The sequence below is a fragment of the Chrysochloris asiatica genome, unplaced genomic scaffold, assembly GCF_000296735.1.
Source record: "Chrysochloris asiatica unplaced genomic scaffold, ChrAsi1.0 scaffold00157, whole genome shotgun sequence".
Taxonomy (NCBI): Eukaryota; Metazoa; Chordata; class Mammalia; order Afrosoricida; family Chrysochloridae; genus Chrysochloris; species Chrysochloris asiatica.
Genome location: NW_006408675.1, coordinates 694042 through 718378, shown reverse-complemented (window position 1 = coordinate 718378; position 24337 = coordinate 694042). Strand labels below are relative to the sequence as shown.

Sequence of the window (24337 nt, the reverse complement as noted above, 5' to 3'; positions counted from 1 at the left end):
CAGGATCGAACATTGTTTCGTTCTGCTGTGCATGGAGTCGCTATGAGTCGGTTCCGACTCGATGGCACCTGACAACAACAACAACATTGATTACTGTGTATAAAACAGCCTTCTCTGTGTGCCTGTAGGCTGTCTGGCAGAATGTGCCCTTTGGACATTTAGATAAATATGTATTGTTTCATTTTGTAAGTGTACATCAAATATTTTTGCCTTGTTCATTTGAGAAATATAAGACATAAATAGAGAGCCACAGCAAGGAAGTGGGATAAATGTTGCAGGGAAGGGACTATAACCATTGAGATGAAATAAAGTGTATGGTTTGCTGACTGTAGATCTGATCTTGCCTGTAAACCTTCACCCAATTCTCAGAAAGTTTAAACAAAAAACACAGCCAGAGTTTATCTTGTTAAACTGTTAAGAATTTCATTTCCAAATTGAATATATTACTTTTCCATTCACCAAGAGCTTCAAACTACTTAAGATTTAAGTTTATAAATATTCAAAACCATTAACTTTGTGGCTTATTTTTGTTAAAGCAACCACTTCATTAAGTCATTCAATTAATGCCAACTGTCAACACATAGCAAGCCATGGCATTTTCAATAATTTCACATGTATGTGAAAGTTGGAGAATGAATAAGGAACACCACAGAAGAACTGATACATTTGAGTGATGGTTGTTAAGTGCCATCAAGTCGATTCAGACCCATAGCGACTCTGTATAGGGTTTCCGAGGAGCAGCTGGTGAACTTGAACTGCTGACCTTGCAGTTCAAATAACTTTGTAGTCTGGCACATTAACCCACAGCACCACACCAGGACTCCTTCAGTGATGGTATTGGAGAAGAAATTGAAAGTATCAAGGACTGCTGTGAGAAAAAACAAATCTTCCCTGGAAGAACTACTGCTAGAATGCTCCTTAGAAGTCAGGATACCAAGACTGTCTCTCATACTTCAGACATATTATCAAGAGGGAACAGTCCCTGGAAAAGGACATCATGCTTGAGAAAATGGAGGATCAGCAAAAAAGGGGAAGATCCCGAGATGGATTGGCACACAGGCAGCAACAATGATCTCAAGTATAGCAATGATTGTGAGGTTGGCACAGGTCCAAGCAGTGTTTCGTACTGTTGTGCATAAGGTCACTAAGAGTCAATACCAACTCAATGGCACCTAACAATACACTGAATCAATGCCAATAATCAATGCCAGCTTAATTCATCTTGCACAAACAGCAGAGAACAGCTCACAAGCTTATCTCTTGACCACACCCACCAGGAGGCAACAACTGCATACATTCAAGCTAATACACCACCACCACAATTTCTCAAAAGCAGAAGACCATTTCTGTTCACATGAAGAGACAAGACAGAGTAGGTTCACACAAAAGACCAAGAAGGAGAGCTAGAAAATGCTTTTGAGGAAATAGAGGCACTGGAACGACCTGAATAAGAATTCAGGAGAATGATAATTGAAGTATCTCCAAATGATTGATTGGCAGGAAAGTCGAAGAAAATAAACAATTCGAAAAAGTGGAACAGGAACAATCAAACAAAACAGATAAAGGATTACAGACAATACAAAACCTGAGAACAGAAATCCAGAAGATTAATACTAAGATATCAGAAATGGACAATACACTGAAGGGGCAAAGGAACTGATTTCAATCAATTGAAGCCAAAATTAGTGAGCTTGAAGATAAATCTCTCAATACTTAGTAACCTAGACGAACAAATAGAAAAAAAGAATGAAAATGTCTGAAGCAAGCCTAGATTCATGTAGGACAGCATGAAGAGGAACAACCTAGAAATTCTAGAAAAGAAGACGAAGCACAGAAAAGACAGTCATAAAGTGGCTGGAAGAAAAGTTCCCTAACATCATGAAAGATGAAAAGATAAACATTCAAGAAGCTAAACGAGCCCCAAACAGGATAGACCTCAAAAGAATATCATCAAAACATATCACAATCAAATTCTCCAAAATCAAAGACAAGAAATAATCCTGAAAGCAGCTGGAGAAAAACAAAGTGTCACCTACAAAGGAAAACCAACAAGATTAAGATCTGATTTCTCAGCAGAAATGAGGCAAGGCAATGGGGAGACATATACAAAACTCTGAAAGAACACACCTGCCAACCAAGAAATATGCTCCCAGCAAAACTGTCCCTTAAACACATTGGTGAAATTAGAATATTCTTAGATATACAGAAATTAAAGGGATTTGTAAAAACCAAGCCAACTTTACAAATAGGGAATCAGAGTATCAGTCTATAATGAAGATAACTACAAAGCAGAGAGGGCAAAGTACAGTTATAGAATTCTAAATTCTTGGGCTTAGGACCGTAGTCTCAAAGGACACCAAGGTTCAATTAGCCTAACAGTCTACAAAGACAATGTTCTACATCCTGCTTGGGTGAATAGGGTCTTGAAAGCTCATAAGTGACTGTCTAAGGTACAGCTATTGGTCTCTCCATGTGCAGAAGAAGAATGGTAAGAACTGAAGAGACTTGGACTCAATTCGTCCATTGGACTAATGCAGCATGTGAACACCAGTCTCCACAACTCTGAGACAGTAAAAACTGGATGGTTCCCGACTATCACAACCAACTGCCCTAAAAGGATCACAATACAGGGTCCTGGATCGAGTGGGTGAAAATGTGTAACAAAAGTTAAAATTATTTAAAAAAACAACAGGTTTACTGGTAAGAGACTGGAGGAACCTGAGACTACAACCCTTGACCATCCTTCATGGCTGGAAAGGACTCACTATTGTGGCCTTTTGGCTATGCAGTAGATAGGTTTATAGAAGGGGATGTTAGCAATGAATTCCAATGTCGCACAAAAGACACTTGGTGAGACTAAATTTCCTTGGCAAAGCAAAATTTACTCCCGCAAGAGGGTGTATGTGCATAGCCGTACAGGAACAGGCCAGTGAGCACACTAAGTGGGTAGTCCACTAGGGTTTTTAATCTCTGAGGCAAGTCTTATGACTATGTCTCACCCCATTGGCTAGGGCTTCAACTGCACATCTTTTCCATTACCCTGTTGGCTTTTTTAAAATTTTAAGGCTCGCCATTTTCATTACAGGAAATAGTAAAAAGTAGAAGAGCGGTCATACAGTCCCTACTCACTTCAGGAAATAGTAAAAGGAAAAGAAAGATTGTAATCTCTGCTCTCTTCGGTAAGCAGTCAAAGAAAAAGTGATCATAAGGTCTTTACTCATTTCAGGAAGTAGTCAAAGAAAAAGAGAGAGATCATAAAATCTTTATTCACTTCAGGAAGGATTATAATAATTTTTGGTGAAAAGATACTCATTCCCACAATTCCTTTTTTTTTTTCAAGACTTTTTTTTCAAACTCTGCAAGGAGATGATGACTTTGTGTTCATATGTTTCTAAGTGAAAAAGGTTATTTTGGTATGGAGGTGAGGGTTGTTTGGATAGGGCTGTTTGTCTAAGTTTTAGAACTAATTCTCTTTTACAGGGTATAGTACAGCATCCAGGAGGATATCATGTTTGGTAAGGTGGAGGGTCAGAGAAAAAGAGGAAGACCTCCAGAGAGATGGATTGGCAAAGTGGCAGCATTAATGGGGTCAAGCATTAATGGGGTCAATGTGAGGTTGGCCCAGGACCAGTTAGTGCTTTGGTTGTTGTGCATAGGGTCGCTATGAGTTGGTACCGACTTGATGGTACCTAACAACAACAACAATTAGTGTTGATACGCCAAATACAATAATTAAAGAGGTGAGGACTGAAGTCATAAGCCCTTTATATTTTCGAACCATTGTTCCATGATACTAGAAAAGGGGTCATCTATGCCTGAATTTTCAGTGAGTTCATTAGCTAAGGTGGTCAGCCGTTGTAATGTTTTGGTAATGGTATTATCAGGAGCTGTGTTACTGGGACTGAAAGTATAACATTGGACTCTGATTATAACACATACTCCTCCTTTTTCTGCTAATCATTTCTAGGGTTAACCTAGGTTCCCAGGCCATTTTGCTAGTAGGTCCTAATTGCTCTGCTATTTCTTTTCTTTTTTTTTAATTTGGGTTATTTTTTTTCTTAAATGTTATATTGTGAATTATGTGATTGATAGTTTACATGGGAGAACATTAATTTTACATTCATCTTATTGTATATCGTCTCATTGCCATGCTTACAATCCCCTCCATGCATCATCACCCAACCAAAGGGTATACACTACAAGCCTGCCCTCTGGTCATCAGCACACAGTCCCTCTCCCTCTCTGGGTCTACAGACTCCAGCTGCTCCATTGCTCTACGTCATCATCTCTGGCTCCATTTCAGGCATCACTGCTTCTCTGGGTAGGGTCCCGCTCTCCGCTCTTCTCCCTTGATGGTCCCTAGGGACCTCCGCTCCTAGACTGAAAAGTTAATCACTCCCCTCCTTGCTATAAAACGTCTACCTTTACACTTCCAACCTTCACAATCAGTCCTGTTAACAATTATTCACTATTGTATCACAAGAGACCTGTCTGTATTTCATTGCATCAGCCCCGCCTAGACAGATTTGATACTACTCACTGGAGATTCTACCTTCCTCCAGGCCCTCTGGATCTAGGTTCCCTCTAGAAAGCTTGTAAGCCACTTCTTGCCTTTGTAGCCCCTGCCCCCCAATTTTGGGTAGCCAATGTCCAAGTTACCCATCCCTGTCTACTCTGTGTGTGGAGGGGGTGGGAATGATTCTTGCTTACTTTTTTTAATAGTGTTCTCTGGTATAATTTACAAATCGTTGTTGATTATAATAGATGTAGCTAGTTCAGTTTACATTTTTGTTAATGGTTTACCACCATAATAATACAGATTCAACCCCTGCAGCTATTTGGTTTCTTGTTTTGAATTTGTTTGGCACCCGTTGGGAACTCTGATACTATGTAAACATGGGGTCGAAAGAGCCATGGGAATAACTACACTTCTCTTGGCTCTATGCCTGTTTCCTGCAGTTGACAGTTGATGGAATGCCAGGGTGAAAGGGATGGCCAATTGTACCAAAGCACTGGTGCCACTCCAATTGTCGATAAAGCCCTGTATAACTGTGTTCTGCACTATCACCAGACATCTGCTCATGGAGTAGTTAGGGCTGACTGATTATGAAGCTCTTTAAAGAGTTTTTGCTCACTGTATCCCTTCAGGTTTCCACAAACATCAAATTCCCCCCAAGTCTGGAAAGGCACAAAGTGAAATTGACATTTGTGAATTTCACTTGGTAATGACCTTGTTACATGTGGTTTAGCACCACAGACATTTGAGCCTGGTTAGGAGTTTATGGTAGAAAGACAAATGGACAGATGTGACTCTGAATGGCCTCCGGAATCAGAGCTCACCCTGCAAGCCTTTTTACTGTTGAAGCTAAAACTGAGTTTCGATGTCTGAAAGTTCCCACAACTTAGATATATAATGGGAATAAATTCATGTATGTCAAAAAGGAGAAAAGTTACTGTTGCTTTAAAACTGTATTGAAAAATACAAACTATAGTTTGTATTGAATGATTAGAAAGCAAGTGAAAGAATAAAGATGACTGACACTGGCTTTAGAAGTCCCAGAGCACATGCTGTAGGAAGACAGAATCTCTTGCCCAGCAACCTGGGAAATCACACTGCTTGGTAATAGTTGCTGCCCCCATGAATCAGGAGTCTTTTTCTCCATCATTTCATTGATCTTATACTTATGTATCAAATGGAAAGCTTTATTTCTTTGAGAAAATGTAAGTTTTGAAAAATTTATTCTAATGTATCTAATATTGAAATGGGAAAATAATTTGTTAAAAAACTTTATATTGAATATTGAAATGGAGAAAAGATACATTGTTTTTATAAGAATCATATAAAACCTTGATATAGACTAATTGAATAATACCTCCATGGTGAAAAGTACTATATTAATATAAACCTATAATGTTGATTAAAAAAAAATTTATTTGGAAATAAAGTGATGGATATACAACATGATGAGATAATCAATATCACTGAATTGTACATGTAAAACATTTTGAAACGACTGTTTTGTTATATACATATACACATATACATAGCTAACAAGAGCTGAAAAATGAGAAATCCTACCATTTACTTAGTAATGTACCAAAGGTAATTTTTTAGTTTGGGTATTTCACCATGGTTATGAATGATGCTAACATTATAGGAAGGTAGATAAGAGTGTAAAGGAACGTTGTACTACCTTTCCAACTCTCTGGAAACCTAATAGGATTTCAAAATAAAAAGTTTAAGAAAGCAAAGCACCATTAAAAAGCAAAAACAATACTAATATCTAATTTTCCATGTCATCATGTAAAAGATTTGATCTGAAAACAACTCTAAAACCTATCACTTACCATTTTCCCTCTCGTGACATGTTTTATGATTTAAGCACACCTTAGATTTTATTCAAAGTTGTGCCAGACACTAGAGACACAGTGAAATATCTGACCATGCTAATGAGTCACTGTTGTTGTTGTTATGTGCCGTGGAGTCAGTTCTGACTCATAGTGACCCTGTACAGGGTTTCTGAGGCTGTAAATCTTTACGGGAACAGAAAGTCTCATCTTTCTCCCATGGAACAGCTGGTAGTTTCAATCTGCTGACTTTGTGCTCCACAGCCCGATTCGTAACCACTACATTAAAAAATGACAACAGCATGGAAAGCTATGTCACAGAAGTAGAAAGCACATTCACAGAAGGGGTACTATGTAAGGTTGGGGGTGGGGGTTGGTAAGGACAGTTGGGTGTCTCACGCCTCTAAACACAGTGTACTCTGGTACATTAGTTGTGTGCATTCTCACCTGGTACACTCTAATCCATCTCCTTGCCTAAATTTCCTAAAATTTTCGTTTAGAGTTGGATGAATAACTCATATAAAGAACATTAATGGAATGCAGATTAATCATAAATCAATTATACTCTCAACTGTGAAGATCGTTTACTTAATAAAAATATCCTCCTCTGCCAGGAATACATCTCTCATTCTGAAAATGGAAAAGTGTGAACTTCAAAAATTTGCTTTTCAAGGCACCACAGACACAGATACTAGGAATTATTATATTGTCCACATTTTTTTTTTCAAATATTTACATCAGAGAGATTTACAACGAAATAGAATATGAAGATAATAAATTTAACATTATCCAAAGAGCAAAATCTACTGGTGAGATGTTGTAAGATAAGCACTGGACTGCTAACTGCCAGGTCACGATTCAAATTCACCAGCTGATCCTCGGAAACCCTAAACAGGATTTGCTATGAGTGTGAACTGACTCGATGATATTTAACAACTGAAGGAAAGAAACAACAGTATATAATGTAGGTAAACCATCTGACAGAAAAACAACATGAAAAATATGATGTTAGCTAGGTATATGCACAAACACAGTGTTATGACGGCATCTATATAAAAAATATAAATATGGATGCAAAATTTAATGCAAAAACAGGAATATGAATCTTTTTTTAATTGTTTTAAAATATTGTACATTTTTTTATTACATACTTTTCAAACATACAGAAAGTAGAAAAAACAGTACAATGTACATATACATGAACCAAGATTCAGTAATTAACATTTTTTTCATGTTTCACACATACAGAATTTGCCTAAACCATTTAAAAATACATTAGAAACATAAGACTTCACTCCAAAATACTTGAGCACACAAATTTTAAAGGCATTTTCCTATAAACACCTTTATCAGAGTTCATAAAATTTGCAGTTATTATCTAATACCATTTAAAATCCACTCCATATTAAAACTTCCTCAATGTCTTTTCCCCCGTCCCCTCATGTCTTTTATAGCTTTTCAGATCAGGATAATCAGTCCAGTCAAGGTTACTACACTGTATTTGGCTGTGATGTCTCTGAAATCTACCTGAAATCTAGGCTCCTTAACCATCACTACTACCTCTTTTTATTCTCCTTTCATGACACCAATTTACTGTTAAGAAATGAAGGCAGTTCTTTTCTACTTCGCATTCCACAATCTGGACTTGTCCCATTCTTTTTTTTATGGTGTCATGTAACTTGCTGCTTCATCCCCGGCATTCCCTGCAAATGGGAAAGAGCTAAACGTTGGATTAAACTCCACCACACAACCAACAAGCAAATATTTGTGAGATCATATGTTGACACCATGAAAATTCTAGTGAGAGTGTGGATCAATCTTTCATCTATGAGTTTTGGCATCATCTTTAATACTGTTATCACATTACATTTTTTAACATTTCCATTTTTAATGATTTGTTTTCTACAAACCATGTACAAAAAAAGGAGAGATTCACTTTTTTTAGTGACGGCAGACTTACTCCTTAATTGAAATGGGAACATTTTCCTTCTTTTTGATTTTGTCTAAAACCCTGCAAGAAAAGAAACAAAGGAATTTAAAAGGCAAGCATATGTACTTAATACAGACGTTTCACATAACATTCTACAGAGTCAGAATCCACTCCACAGCACTAATAACAATAACTAACTTTAACAAAATATCATCAGAAATAAGTGTATAGCCTTTCAATATGCTTTAAAACTGATGTCAAAGGAAAAAACTATTAGACTATAATTGTTTCTTCTTTCACTAAATCTAAAGATGCTAAGCCCACTTACACCTTTTTCCATTAAATAAAATATACAATGACATAAAATTACTTGTCATACCTCTATTAAAATAAAACTACTAAGGACCAGTAGCCAATAAAAACAATGAAGATGTTTATGCTAATGAGGAGAGGAGCAACTCAGAAAAGTATTGAGGGTGAAAATAGTTGCACAACTTGTAGAATATGTAGAAACTTGAGCTGATGCATGTTTTGCTGTCTATATTCTCAACAAGGAGCCCTGGTGGCACTGTGGGTTAAACAAAAGGTTAGTAACTACAGGGTTGGCAGTTCAAATTCTCAAGCCGCTTCTTGGAAGATAAAGTTGTCCACTCCCATAATGATTTCCAGTCTCAGAAGCCCTACAGTCCTACTGTCCTACAGTCACTATGATTGGGAACAGCTGACAGTTGGATTTGGAAGTAAGGGGCTCTCAGTAACAATAACAAAAAAATATAAAAATCTAACCATGACATGAAACATTTTAAAATGCACTATAATTACATTTAACAGTGCTGAGGCAAGAGTAATTTAAGTTTTACACAGATCACTGGATTTTTTAGCCTTAAAGTTGTTTTTACCTTTAAGATCCACATAACAATTTTTTAAAAGCCTTATATTATGGAGATCTAATTCACATGACATGTGATTCACCTACTTCAAATGTACAATTCATTGGCTTTCAGTACATTCAGAGAGTTGTGCATCCATAAGTTTAGAACATTTTACTAACTCAGCTGTATCCCCACCATTAAGCCATCACTCCCCAACATCCTCTTTCTCCTCCACAATCCTAACCAAGGTACACACTAATCTACTTTTGATATCCATAAATTGAGCAATTCTGGACTACTCCATATAAATAGAATATATGGTCATTTTAGACTGGCTTCTTTCACTTAGTATAAAACAAACAGACAAATGACGTTTTAATTAAAAAATGGTAAGGTCACACAACCACAAAGGGATTATCAAAATAAGATGCTGAGAGACCACTTACCATATAGTAGCCAGTATGATAGCCACTCATGTACCAAGAGATTAACATACTTCCCAGAGCATCAGCATCCTCAAGAGAATCTGGACATATGGGAGGTGGTGGGGGGATTATCTGGAAATAAAGAAAGATATACTTTTAAAGCCAGTACACAAAATGTGAAGTCCGGCAACCCAAATCACAGAATATATAGAACATTAATTGTATCTTTCCCTATATTCCATATTATCTCCTTGAAATTACAAACAAACAAACAAAAAGAAATGCTGACATTTGGAGAAACCCAAACCAATACTACAATCAACAAAACTAAAATGAACATGGACCAAATGATAGCAGGTTATATAAAATGTTTAAACATTTTGCATTCATTACAACTGTTGGGAGTTTTTTTGTTGTTACATTATACAACTATGGGTGAAAAGCCCAAATATAAATATTTCCATATTCACCCCCACCCCTCCCCCATACACACACACACACAAAATTTCAAGGACATTTTTATGTAAAGATTTTGGGGAGAGTATCAGTCCATTCCCACCCCAAAACACAGCAGTCAAAAGTGTCTGTGTATCAAGCCTATTGTTGATACTTAAAATTCTGTTACTAAAATTCTAGTCTACTGGAGGAGTACAAGTATCTGGGAGAGCAAGTCATTATTTCCCTTCACAAGACGTAATTAAATTATTACAGATAGAAGCTCCTTCCCTTTGAATGAAAAACAACTGCAAGAAGGAATAAGACAACACAGGGCTAAGGGTAGGGGCAGTTGTTGTTGTTGTTAAGTGCTGTTGAGTTGGTTCCAACCCATAGCGACCCTGTATAGGGTTTCCAAGGAATGACTGGTGAGCTTGAGCCACCGACCTTGTAGTTTAAACGACTTCACAGTCTGGCACATTAACCCACAGCGCCACACCAAGACTCCAGGGGTAGTGATGGTTGGTGGTTATGTGCCATGGAGTCGGTTCCAACTCACAACGACCCTGTACTGGGTTTCCGAGGCTATAAATTTTTTACGGGAGCAGAAAATTTCATCTTTCTCCAACGGACCAGGGGCAGTAGAGGATGTTAAATATGAAATTAATGAGTATATACAAATTTTTACCCACTGAAATCTTGTCCTAGGCTTGGTCTAGGATAACATTTTCCAATTATCTCTATTCTGCTCAATTTCAAATAATCACCTATATCCTGCTAAATCTAAAGTCATGTATGAAAGCAAAGTTTAATCTGAATTATTTTGAACTTACAGGTGGTCCAGAAGGAAATGGAGGTAGCCAACATGATAGAAAGGAGGGTGGTGGTGGTGGTGGTGGTGGTCCATTAAATTTTAGGCCTGACTGTGAAGAAATAATTCAAAGGTAAACTAACTTACTAATTTCGGTAAGAATAGAAAAAAAAAAAAAAAGATTCAATACCAAAAGAATCAAAATGATTACCCAGAATAATACCTATATTATGTTGTTAGGTGCCATCGAGTCAGTTCTAACCCTATGAACAACATGGATGAAACAATGTCCGGTCCTGTGCTATAACCTCACAATCTCTATTACACTTTAGCCCATGGCACTGTGTCACTCCATCTCACTAGGGGTCTTCCTCTTTTTTGCAGACCTTCCTCCTTACCAAGAATATCCTTCTCCAAGGACTGGTTCCTCCTGATAATATGTCCAACGTATGAGAGATGAAGTCTGGCCATCCTGGCTTCTAAGAACATTCTGGCTGAATTTCTTCCAACACAAATTTGTTTGTGTGACAACCCACGGTATTCTTCTCCAATATCATAATTCAAATGAATCAATTCTTCTACAGTCTTCTTTATGAGAGGAGCTGAGTGCCAGCGGCTAGGGGTGGTGGGTCAGGCTTGCAGGGTATGCCCTTTAGTTGTTTGAATGATTGTATATTCCTGAGTGTTTTGGTGTACATCAAAACAAAACAAAACAGAGGGAACAGAAGCAAATACTGTTGAATGATGATGTATGAAGGGGATTGTAATCATTGCAATGAAACAAAATACAATAGGATGAGTGTGAAGCTGATATTCTCCCATGTAAGCTATCACTCAATTCACAATAAAAACTTAAAAAAAGAAAAAAGAAGTCACTGACAACTTCAAACTTTTCTTCATTTATCATAATGTTATTACTGGTTCCAATGGTGAGGAATTTTGCATTCTTTACATTGAGGTGCAATTCATACCAAAGGCTGTGGTCTCTGATCTTCATCAGTATTTTAAGCCCTCTCCGTTTTTAGCAAGCAGGATTGTATCACCTGCACATCACAGGTTGTTGTTAATGAGTCTCCAAATCCTGATGGCACGTTCTTCTTCACATAATTCAGATTCTCGGATTATGTGCTGGGTATACAGACTAAATAAACACAGCGAAACACTAAAGCTCTGGCACACACCTTGCCTAATTTTAAACCACTGGGTATCTTCTTATTCTATTTGAACGAATGCCTCCTGTTCTGAAATACCACTCTTCCCAATGTTATCCATAGCTTGTCATGCACGGTCAATGAAGCACAAGTAGCATAGTGGTTACGAATCAGGCTGCTAACCTCAGGGCTACCAGCTATTTTGTGGGAGAAAGATGAGGCTTTCTGCTCCCGTAAAGATTCACAGCCTCGGAAACACTGTACAGGGTCACTACGAGTCAGAACCGACTCTATGGCATATAACCACCAAACATCTTTTTGGTACTGTTTTCAGCCAAAATCCTTCTAATGCTTTTAAAAAACATCACTAGTCCTACATCCTCTAATGAATCCTGCTTGAATTTCTACAAATTCCCTGTCGATGTACCACTGTAGCTGTTTTTTATATTATCTTCAGCAATATTTTACTTGCGTGTGATATTAATGATGGTTTGATGATTTCAACACTCCATTAGGTCACCTCTCTTTGGAATGGGCATAAACACGGATCACTCCCAATCCGTTTGCCAGGTAGCTGTCTTCCAAATTTCTTGGCATTGATGAGTATCTCCAGCGCAGCATCAGTTTGTTGAAAGATTTCAATTGTATCACATCACTTCCTGGAGCCTTGCTTTTTGCCAAAGCCTTCAGCACACCATGGACTTCTCTCTGTGACATCAGTTCCATTCATATGCTACCTCCTTAAAGGGCTGAATATTGAGCTTTTTTTTTTTAAGTTTTTATTGTGATTTGAGTGATTGTTTACATGGGAGTATATCAGTTTAACACTCATCCTATCGTATTCATTTCATTGCCATGATTACAATCCCCTGCAAGCTTCATCACTCAACAGTATTTACTTCTATTCCCCCCCCCCTTTTTTTTTATATGCACAACAAAACACTCTGGAATATATAATCATTCAAACAGCCAAAGGGTACATTCTGCAAGCCTGCCCCCCAAGCTGCCAGCACACATGCCCTCTCCCTCCTTGAGCCTACAGTCCCCAGTTGCTCCATCTCTTTCTTTTCTATCATTTTCTTTTGAGGTTTTCTTTATCATTCAGTATTTTGTTCATGTTGCTGTGTTGTTAAGTGCCACTGAGTCGGTTCCAACTAACAGCGACTCTGTATAGGGTTTCAAAGGAGTGGCTACAGAGTTTGAACTGCAGACCTAGTGGTTCAAACCGACCTTGCAGTCCAGCGCATTAACAGCGCCACACCTGTACTCCATTTTGCCATGAAATCCTTCAATTTTACAAGTTGAAGACTGAATGTTTTCTTCAGATCTTTCAGCTTGAGAGCTGTTCAATGTGTTCATCTCTTCTGGTTTTCTAAGTCCAGGTCTTTGCCCGTTTCATAATAATAATGCTCAACTTTGTCTTTTCGAGCTGCCCTTTGAAATTTTCTGTTCAGCTCTTTCACCATCTCATTTCTTCTATTTGCTTTAGCATCTCTACACTCAAAGAGTAAGTTTCAGAGTCTCTTCTGATATTCATTTTGGTCCTTTTCTTTCCTTTCTTTTTAATGACCTTTTATTTTTTTTCCTGTATGTCATCCAGCAAGTCTTCTGGTCTTTGGTCATTAGTGTCTAGTGCATCAAATCTTTTTTGCAGAAGTCATTAGTCTTGTAAAGTTCTATCATGCGATCTCCAGCATTATTTCTATAAGCACATTATACAATTTTGCTATACTATTTTCCAACCACTGATCCTTCCTCTTTGTATATAATGTACATAAAAAATTAAGTGGAATTTCATGCACCAATTACTGATGTGAAATAGACTTACAAGTCAAAAATGCTCATCTCCTTACTTTTTTCACTTCCTATCTATACTGATATCCAGAGAGTAAAAACAAAGTTAAGATATTCAATTATTTAATAAATACAAGATAGTGGTTTTTAGCAAGGTATTTCAATTATAAAACATTGTATCTTCTCACAATTAACTAAACTTTATACTCTTTTTCAGATGGCCTTTTAGCTATATATTTTCTAGTCTAAGAGTAAATATGGTAAAACTAGCAAACCTGTCACCAACCAAGAAAGATCAGTTCCCAGGGACAAATGAAACATCCACATACAAGGTGGTTTCAAAAACTTGGTGGAAAAACTATCTTTTAATTCCAGTTTTCCACCAGTATGTGTGTGTATAAATAAAAATTATGAGACTGATAATGTTAGATTCAGAAAACTGAAAAAATAAATGAAATGCAACTTTCATAAAAATCTTTTAAAAAAAATTTCTATTAGTTATAACCAGAAAGAAATCTAAATAGAATATTTACATTTTAACTCTGCAAAACAATCTAAGAGTTCTCTGAGATTTTGTTCATATTAGATGTAAATATTAACAAACTGCCAAAAAGGACACCATAGTGTGTTCTCCCTCAAATTGTACATATCTTAAACAGTTGACAAGAGGAACTACAGTATATCATGTAACGTTATTATCACACTTTCTAAGTTACACACATTTTCTATGCTATCAGTCTAATTCTTAGTACTCTACAAAAGTAAATACAAAACTCTCTCAGTGTAAACTCTTCTGCTTCATTATCTTCTTCCCTTTTCAATGAATTCCCAAGTATGAATTTGTAGCATCAACAGAGATACAAAAGTTTCATAGGAAAAGCGACAATTCACTTGTTAAGTGCAATGGAGTCAGTTCTGACACATAACAATCCTGTGCAGGGTTTCTGAGGAGTGGCTGAACTTGAACCGCTGACCTTGTGGTTCAAACTAACCTTTTAGTCCAGCCCATTAACCCACAGTGCTGTACCAGGACTCCAGGACAATTCATCTAGGCCTAAGTTAAACAACCCAACTCTATGGCATCTTTAACAAGCAGCAGGTTTACCTTTCCAGGTCCCACTCCGGGCACTGGAGGTGGTGGAGGTAGAAAAGAGTTCCATGGAGTAGCTTTAGACTTGATGTTATTTGGTTTATTTCCAGGAGACCTGGAGGAGTTCTCACTTTCATCTGTTGAAATTTGACTTTCATTTTCATTCTTTAAAAACAAAAAAATAAAAAACTGTTATAAAGGTGTCATTAAGACTTCCAGAAAGACAGCAGACTAGGCAAATGCACTACACAGACCATCTACAACAAAGATACAAGAGACCAAACAAGACAGATACATATGAAAATTCTGGCACCACGAACTTCAGAAAAATGGTTACAGAGGTGGATGGAGTGCTTGCTGGGAGGAGAGGCCAAGCAGGGAAGGCAAGAGAGGGATACTGCTTGGTGACCAGACGAGGCTCAATCATCTTGTGAGCAGCTTTGGCAGTGGAGAGAGGCCAGGCAGAGAAGATAGCGTGGGTGATGGAAAAGGTGTGATTTTCTTTTTTTTGCCCAAGCTCCTCTGGTGACCAGAGATATGGCCAGCTCCCACCCTCAGGCACCCCCAGCACAGACCCTGCTCTTCTGAAGTTGACAGCCATGTGGTTGGCAGCCACGTCAATGTGAGGTGGGAGCTGGCTGTGCCATTTTGGTGTGCCTCTTTGGTGCATGAATTCAGGTGGGCTTGGATCCAGACATACAAATGCTGCAGTGCTACCAGACCAGAATTTAACCAATCACCCTGCCCCCTCTCCCTTGTAGTCCTAACAGACACTGAAACCAGCTCCATCAAGGGCCCCCACAAACGATTTCTGGATGGAGTACACTGACCATAGGTAACAGTGTGGCCAACAGGAACTCCAGCTAGGGCCAGGAACTCCACTGTCACATCCCTCCATTACCATATCAGGAGCTCCTTGGATTACAGAAGCAAGCTTGAGACTTTTCTCCCCTGGGTCCAACAATTGTACTGTTTGTTTTCACAAACATGATAACCTCACAATGCCCCCAGAGACAAGAGATAATTTTAGCTCACATGAAGAAACAAGAAAGAATGGCTCAAACAAACAACCAAGATGTAGGCCCAGAAGACGTTTCTAAGGAAGAAAAGGTATTAGAACTGAAAAAGAATGCAAAAGAATGATAATTAGGTACCTTCAAAGGACTGATAGAAAGATCAAGGAAAGCAAGGAGAATATAATTAAAGCTTAAGAAGAATTCAGAAAAACACTACAAGAACAACAGACAAAACAAATGCATATTTTAAAACAATACAAAACCTGCAATTAGAAATCCGGAAGATTAATATTAAGATCTCAGAAATAGACAATACATTGAAAGAGCAAAGGAGCAGATGCGAGGCAATGGAAGCCCAAATTGGAGAGCTTGAAGAGAAATGTCTCAATACTTGTATGCTAGAAAAACAACCATAAAAGAAGAATGAAAAAATCCAACGAAAGTCTAAGAATTATGTAGGACACCAAGAGGAGGGACAACTTATGGGACTGGAATTCCAGCCAGAACAGGAGGAGGCAAGCACAGAAAATTATAAAAAAAATTGTTGAAAGAAAACTTCTCTAACATCATAAAAGATGAGAAGCATACAAGAAGCTGAATGAACCCCAACAGGAATGATCCAAAAAGAAAATCACTAAGACATATCATAATCAAACTTTACAAAATCATAGACAAATTTTTTTCCCATTATTCTGGTGGTAGAATTTCTGGTATGGCACTATGGGTTAATGCCCTGGACTGCAAGGTTGGTTTGAATTGCAGCCACTCCTCAGAAACCTATACAGGTTAGCTATGAGTTGGAACTAACTCAATGGCACTTCTTCACAACAACAACAAGGCACCATGAACAGTAAAGTCTCCCATGACACACTCTATAGTTGCACAAAGTCTTGCACGGGAACCAATGCGAGAGTTGTGAATTTTTGGAAATAGTGGATCAACAAAACAGCTTGAAAAACTATGACCCTAAGAAGGATAAATGCTTCTCCGGCACCGTCAGGTTTAAGTCCACCCCCATCCCAAGGTCACTGTGTGTGTCCTTGGAGTCGAGCAGTACTGTGATGAAGCAAAGGCAGTGGATATCCTTCACCTGGACACCAAGAAACTCAAGAAATTCAAGAAGAATAAGAAGCTGGGCAAAAAGCTGGCCAAGAAGCATGATGCCTTTTTGGCCTCAGAGTCTCTATCAATCAAACCCCAAGGATCCTAGGACCAGACCTGAACAAGGCTGGCCAATTTCTTTTCCTGTTTACCCACAATGAGAACACAGTGGTTAAAGCAGATGAGATGAAGACCATCATCAAGTTTCAGATGAAGAAGATGCTATGTCTGGCAGTGGCTGTTTGTCATGTGAAGGTGACAGATGATGAAATCATTTATAATATCCACTTAGCTGTAAACTCTCTGGTTTCACTGTTAAGAATTGGCAGGATGTCCAGACTTTGTATATCAAGAGCAACATGGGCAAACCCCAGCGTCTATACTAAGCCACAGCTCAGTAAGCCCGAATCCTGTGAAAAGTTACCTAAAGGAAACCCAGTAAGACTAAACTCTGAATTCACAGCAGAAACTATGCAGGCAAGAAGACAACGGAATGGAAGCAAATGCTTTTGAATGATGATGCATGGAAGGTACTATAATCACTGCAATGAAACGACTGCATATAACATTGCTTGAAATACGATAGGATGATTGTAAAGCTGATGTTCTCCCATGTAAACGATCACTCAATTCACAATAAAAACTTAAAAAAAAAAAAGACAATGGGATAACATATTATACAAAACTCTAAAAGAAAAAAAACTGCCAACCAAGAATCATGCACCCAGCAAAGCAAATACAACAGCGATATAGGACATTTCCTACTAAACAGAAATTTAAGGAATTTGTAATGAACAAACCAACTTTACAAAAAATTCTCAAGGGTGTTCTTTGGATTGAGAACTAACAACAGCAGACAACAACCTCAGATTACCAGACATGACAACACCACCCAGAATTCGATCCAGATACAGAAGTATTTAAAGTAAAATGAAACTATAAGATTGAAAACAGGGAATGAAAGGTATCAGTGTATAACGAAGTCAACTACAAGCAAAGAGAGAGAACAGCGTAGCTACAGAACTTACAAATGGCAAGGAAGTCAAGTTGATTTCAAGATAAAACAGACTGTTTTAAGCATGGAAAAACTCTGGTGCAGAACTCTCCTAATTAATAAGTTAGAGGGCAAACTCAAAGAAAAATAATATACCTGCCCATAAAATTTTTAAAAAGATGAAAACCTGAAAATTTAGTAAACATTAATACAACAGAAATGAAAATGAAAAGAAAACCCACAAACGAAATAGAAACAAACAGCATAGAAAATTATATGGAACAAAGAATCTAGCAGCATAAAAAAACACACACAGAAAAATGACAACAATCAATTTGTATCTATGGATAATTACACTAAATGTAAATGATTAAACGTATCAGATAAGACACAAAAGAGTACAATGGATAAGAAAACAGGATTCTTCAATATGCTATCTAAGAGAATTATAAAAAAATGGACAGTCTAAATGCCATCAACATAAGAATGGTTAAAGAATAAAACCCAGGTGCACACCTTTCCTAATTTTAAACCATTAGGTGTTCCCTTGTTCTATTCAAAGAGCTGCCTCTTGGTCTATGTGCAGGTTCCTCATAAGTACAATTGAGTGTTCTGGAATACTCATTCTCAGCATTGTTATCCATAGCTTCTTATGATCCACACAACTGAAAGCCTTTGCAGAGTCAATAAAGCACAGGTTAACATCTTTCTGGTATTCTCTGCTTTCAGTCAAGATCCATCTGATGTCAGCAATGATTTCCTTTGTTCCACATCCTCTGAATCCAGCCCGAACAACATCTGACAGTTCCCTGTCAATGTACCAGTATTCAATTACCTTTAGCAAAATTTTACTTGCATATGATATTTGTGATACTGTCCAATGATTTCTGCATTCCACTGGGTCACTTCTCTTTAAAATGGGCACAAATATGGATCTCTTTCAATCAGCTGTACAGGTAGGTGTCTTCCAAAGTTCTTGGCAGAGATGAGTTTGTACTTACACTGCTGCATCAATTTTTGTTTTTCTTCATGAGTAAAATTTGCTGTTGTTAACCGCCATCGAGTCAGTTCCAACTCATAGTGACCCTATATAGGGTTTCTGGAGAGTGGTTGGGGAGCTTGAACCGCCTACTTCGCAGTTCAAACCAACCTTGCAGTCCAGCGTATTAACCATTAGTCAATCACAAAAGCGTATAAAATTAGTCAATCACAAAAGGACAGTGTATGAGACCAATGTCATAAAAAGATTTAAAAAAAGGTTTTCCTGATGAAGAAACAATCCATGACGATTACTGAGGTTATGGGAAATTATTCACCGACTAGAGGTTAGACACGTTAATTATTGTGTTCGGGTAGGGCAGGCAATATATAACAAGAGGGAGGTTAGCAGAGGAAAGATGAAGGTAGTGGGAGATACAGGGAGGAATGCAGTAGTTAAAGTGAATAGCTGTAAATGCTGTTAACTGTTGATACACAGATGGGACTGCACCATGTAATGAAGCAACATATTTAATTTATTGAATGCAAAACTGATGATCTACTCTGTAAACCTTCACTCAATTCACAATAATAACAGTTCTAAAAACAAAGAAAGAAAAATTTAATGCCTTAGTGGAACAAACTGATTAGTTATACTATTTAGTTTCTTATCTGTTCTTTGCTTCTCACAATACTTTTCTTTGAGGAAGATATTCTTTCTTACCTCTTGAGCATTCTCCTGAGTATTCTGCTCTACATTATTAACTGCTCCAAAGGCTGGTAAAAGTAGATCACAGAGATTTTGCTCCTCTCTATTTCCATATCCAGTGTAAACCACGACACAAGTTTCTCTCTTAAAATCAAGTGAAGCAATGGTCGCTGGGTAAATGCAGCCATCTTCTGACCAAATGGCAGAACATTTATCACCAACTTTCCACTACAAAAGAAACCAAGGATACATATACATTTTTTTTTTTAAGATAGTAAAATATAATCTTGTTACTGATGTGCATGTTATTAAACAACAGTTTAATAAAAGTTTTACAATTGTATGTCAATGAAAAACATATCAATCATTTAAGTTACATTGTTCTAATCATTTAAGTTAAATATGTTTTACAGTATTTAAAATAACCTGTTTCAATGCAGTTGTGGTATTCTTTTTTTGACTCTTTTTCTTCTTTGTAGGTTTTCTTTTAGGTGTATCTTCTGGCTTGCCTGAAGCTTCACAAATGTCACCATTTTTCAGAGCATGCTATTAAAGTATGTATAGAAATGTACATGTTTTAGAGTGACACTAAAAATAAACCACAACGTAGGTCAGTTCCCACTAAAAGCAGGTCTCAAGGCTTCACCACTACTTCCTCTTCTCACCATTCTACACTCTACCAAAGTGCTTCTGAAGACATCATACAACTGACTGTCAATTCTAAAGAAACTTTTAATCAATACTCTCAATCATTCTGTACCATGTGACCCTGTTGAACTGCAGGTTGGTGGTTCAAGCTCACCAGCTGCTCCTTGGAAACTCTATACAGGGTTGCTATGGGTCGGAACTGACTCGACTGCACTTCACAACAATATAGAATAAGCACTAGATGCAAGTTGGCAATTCCATCACACCAGCTACTCTCAGAAACCCAATATAGGGTTAATATTAGTTAGAACCCACTTGACAGAACACAACAACTATGTATTATGATAAAACGTGAAACTATTTTAAAGATAATAAACATTTAATATTCTACTTTGCATCTTGGTAGCACAAAAGGTCGGTGGTTTGCATCTACACAGATCTGTCTCAGAAGAAAGGTCTGGTGAGCTACTTCTGAAAAATCAACTATTGAAAACCCTATGCTGTACAGTCCTACTCTGACATACATGAGGACATCATGAGTTAGACCTGACTGAGCAACAAATGGGTGATTAAGTGAAAAAGATGATAAATAGGCTATCAACTTCTAAAGGAAGATGTCATCTGACTTTATGAATCCATATTACCACTTAATCTTCAAAATTAACACTGGACAACATATACATTAACACTACTGTATGAGCATATTATCAATTTTTTTCCAACTGAGGAAATAAAGTGTGTAAACATTCCATACCTTAAATGAAGCCACAGCTTTATCATAGGCTTTTATCAATGCTGTATCATCCCAAATGTCAGAATCATCACTCTGGGGGAATAAAGAATAAAATAATTTGTGTTTGGATTGGCTTCACACACAAAAAACCACACATGTTCAAACAGTACCAAGACCCATCTGAATGAAGACATTACCAAATTATATTAAAATGGCGATTTTAATTTCTAAACAAAACCCTAGAAAGCCTAGCTGCTTAAAGGTTCTGTGACATTATCCCCAATGATGTTGTTGTTGTTTAGTGCCGTCGAGTCAGTTCTTACCCATAGCGACCTTGTATAGGGTTTCCAAGGAGCAGCTGGTAAGCTTGAACCACCAACCTTGCAGTTCAAATGGCTTTTCAGTCTGGCGCATTAACCCACAGTGCCACACCAGGACCCCAATAACAGACATCTGCAAACGTTGCAAGGCGTATGTCACAAAGTGAATACCCTACCACTGAATGCCTATCCACTCATCAGAGGGTCTGTTCAAAGCAATTCATGTTTCAATCCTTTGTAAAATCAGATCAAAGGTTAATCTGTCGAGATGGGTGACACCTGATGATCAGCTTGACTTTATCCAATGTACAGTAAATACTAACCATAGACCCTACTGTGCCAAGTATATGTTTTCTTATACCACTGTAATAAGACCAAGACCAGTAGATTCTATGATAAACAACACTTAAAATAATAAGTCAATTTACAGGAAAGAAATCACAAAGAGGATAAATGATTTGCTCAAGATTAAACTCCAACTTGGAAACAGGGTACTCCTAGGACACTTGGCAAAAACATAAAAGCAAACAGCAAACATGGTGGGTCCTTAACAAATAAGGAAATCACAAAATCAGAAGACACATCAATGCCCCACAACTGGAAAAGGCACCAGTGATAAAGGAAGAGGTACTGCACTACAGAAATAAAATAGATTCTCTGGAACTTAGATTCAAAGCATAGCACACAACACAAATTCCTCCAATTTCAAGTACTGTCAAACCAGGAAAAGAAAACATTTCAAAATAAGCAAAAAATAAAGACATCCACTTTTATTGACAAACACTTTAGTTGATAAAACTCAAATAACAGAAAACACCACACCCAACTTATATTGGATATCTTAGGGCCAAAAAAAGGAAACATGAACCAAGAGTGAATCAAGAATTTAATCAAGAAAGAAAACAGGGAGAACAAACAAGATAGCTGATTGGGTGGATGCGCAGTGAGGAGCTCAATCAGCAACAACACAGAATACTGGACCAAGCGGGCTCACAAGATGGTCCCAGAACTCTGAACCACATATAAAGGTATATTTAGAAGGTTGGAAGGCTTCCAAGCTAGGGGAATTTGTAGCAGAAGCAAGAAAATCATTGCCTTCTAATTCAAGATGCTCAGCTGCTCCCAGAGCTGCCATTTTGGGCAAGACTGAGCAAGGGAAGGATCAGAGAAGCCACAGATGCCTGACAGAACCATGGAGACAAAGGTGTGGACATTCATGTTTTTTCCCTATGTGTTTATTGGTCTCTTGCTATCTACGCACCTCCATTCTGGTGACTAGAGGGGGTGCCTGAGAGAGTAGGCACCCCACCCCAACCCCTGGAGGATTCTACTACGCATGCACACAGATCTTGAAATTTAAAGTGACAGTATCCACTTAAAATCAAACAGCAGAGCAAAACAGCCACAGCCAGCCCTTAACTGTTTATCACTAGGAAAAAGGCCTGAATGGAGATTGTGGAGCGGGTCAGACAGACTAAAAAGGAAACAGGCCAAAAATTAAATCCTGAGTCACGTCAGAATGACCAACAGTGGCATCTTGAAATTTCTCAGGACAAAGAGTGAAAAGGGAAGTCGATCTCCTGATCACATCTACCCGGAGGCAAACAGGAAGCATAAAAAGTACCAAAATATATAGTCATCTAAGATTTAAGGCCACAGATAACTCCTGAATATGCCTAAAAGACAGAAACAGATGACCATATCAGCACATGTCCAGAAACGAGATAAAATCACTGAGGAAAATGCACTGGAAGTAGACCTTCCTTCCACACTGGAAGATGGGCAGTCTTTGGAAATGCCTGAGAAGGAATTCAAAACAATGATTATAAAATGTATCAAAATACTATACAATGGAGTTGAGAACAACAAGGAAGAAGTCAGGAAAGTGCTACAGGAACAATCAAATACGATAGAGACAGCACTGGAAACAATTCAAACCTACAGAAAGAGGTCCAAACGATTAATAATAAAATATCAGAAATGGACAGTACACAGAAACGGCAAAAGAGTAAAACTGAAGAGTTAGATGCCAGAACTAGTGAGCTAGAAGATAAATCTCTCAACACTACTAAGACAGAAGAGCAAGCACAAAAAAGGATAAAAATATCAGAAAAAGGCCTAAGATTCATGTTAGACAACATGAAGAGGAATAACTTAAGAATTATCAGCATCCCAGAACAGGAAGAATCACATAAGTTCACAGAGGAGATAGCTGAAGATCTTCTGGAAGAAAAATTTCCTAACATCATGAAAAATGAAAAGATATGCATTCAAGAAGCTCAACGAACCCCAGTAAAGACAGACCCTAAAAGACAATCACCTAGACATATAATATTCACACTCTCCAAAATTACAGCTAAGGAAAGAATCCTGAAAGCAGCTAGGGAAATGAGAAGTGTAACATACAAAGGCAAGCAAATCAGATTAAGCTCCGATCTATCAACAGAAACTATGTAGGCAAGAAGGCAATGGGGAGACATATATAAAACCATGAGAGAGAAAAACTGCCACCCAAGAATCCTCTATCCAGCAAAGCTGTCAATCAAACACAATGGTGTAATCAAAACATTCCAAGATAAACAGAAGCTAAGGGATTTTGCCAAAGCAAATCCTGCACTGCAAAACATCCTAAAGGGAGTTCTGTGGACTGAGAACCAACAAGAACAGACAACAACCAGAGAATGACGTACATGGCAGCATTACCCTGAACTCAATCGACAAATGCAAGAGTTAAGAACAGAATAAAATTATAAGAACAAAGGATCTGGGAGGTCAGTCTATGATTAAAACAATTACAATATGAAAGAAGGTAAACACAGAGAAACAGAGATCCAGGTGGTGAGAAGATCAGGTAGATTACAGGACAAAATAGACTGTCTTCACACCAATGTTCACAGCAGCACTATTTACAATAGCAAAGAGATGGAAACAGCCAAAGTGCCCATCAACTGAAGAATGGATAAACAAACTGTGGTACATACA

The 24337-nt window shown here is 37.8% G+C and overlaps 1 protein-coding gene and 2 pseudogenes across 1 annotated transcript in view; 1 reads left to right on the top strand and 2 right to left on the bottom strand.

The window, feature by feature from the left end:
* The window catches only part of LOC102827058, a 13406-nt pseudogene extending 7038 nt beyond the window's left edge, over nt 1–6368 (bottom strand).
* A 1943-nt stretch (nt 6369–8311) lies between these two features.
* The window catches only part of LOC102826670 (survival motor neuron protein-like), a 30394-nt gene continuing 14368 nt past the window's right edge, over nt 8312–24337 (bottom strand). Inside the window, exons 3-9 of the mRNA XM_006870990.1 lie at nt 21057–21128; nt 20081–20200; nt 19670–19882; nt 14872–15021; nt 10844–10933; nt 9597–9707; nt 8312–8359 (exon numbers count right to left, since the gene is read on the bottom strand). Coding sequence (XP_006871052.1) covers nt 8312–8359; nt 9597–9707; nt 10844–10933; nt 14872–15021; nt 19670–19882; nt 20081–20200; nt 21057–21128 — 804 coding nt within the window. The remainder of the gene's footprint in view (nt 8360–9596; nt 9708–10843; nt 10934–14871; nt 15022–19669; nt 19883–20080; nt 20201–21056; nt 21129–24337) is intronic.
* LOC102811426 lies at nt 16833–17359 on the top strand (annotated as a pseudogene).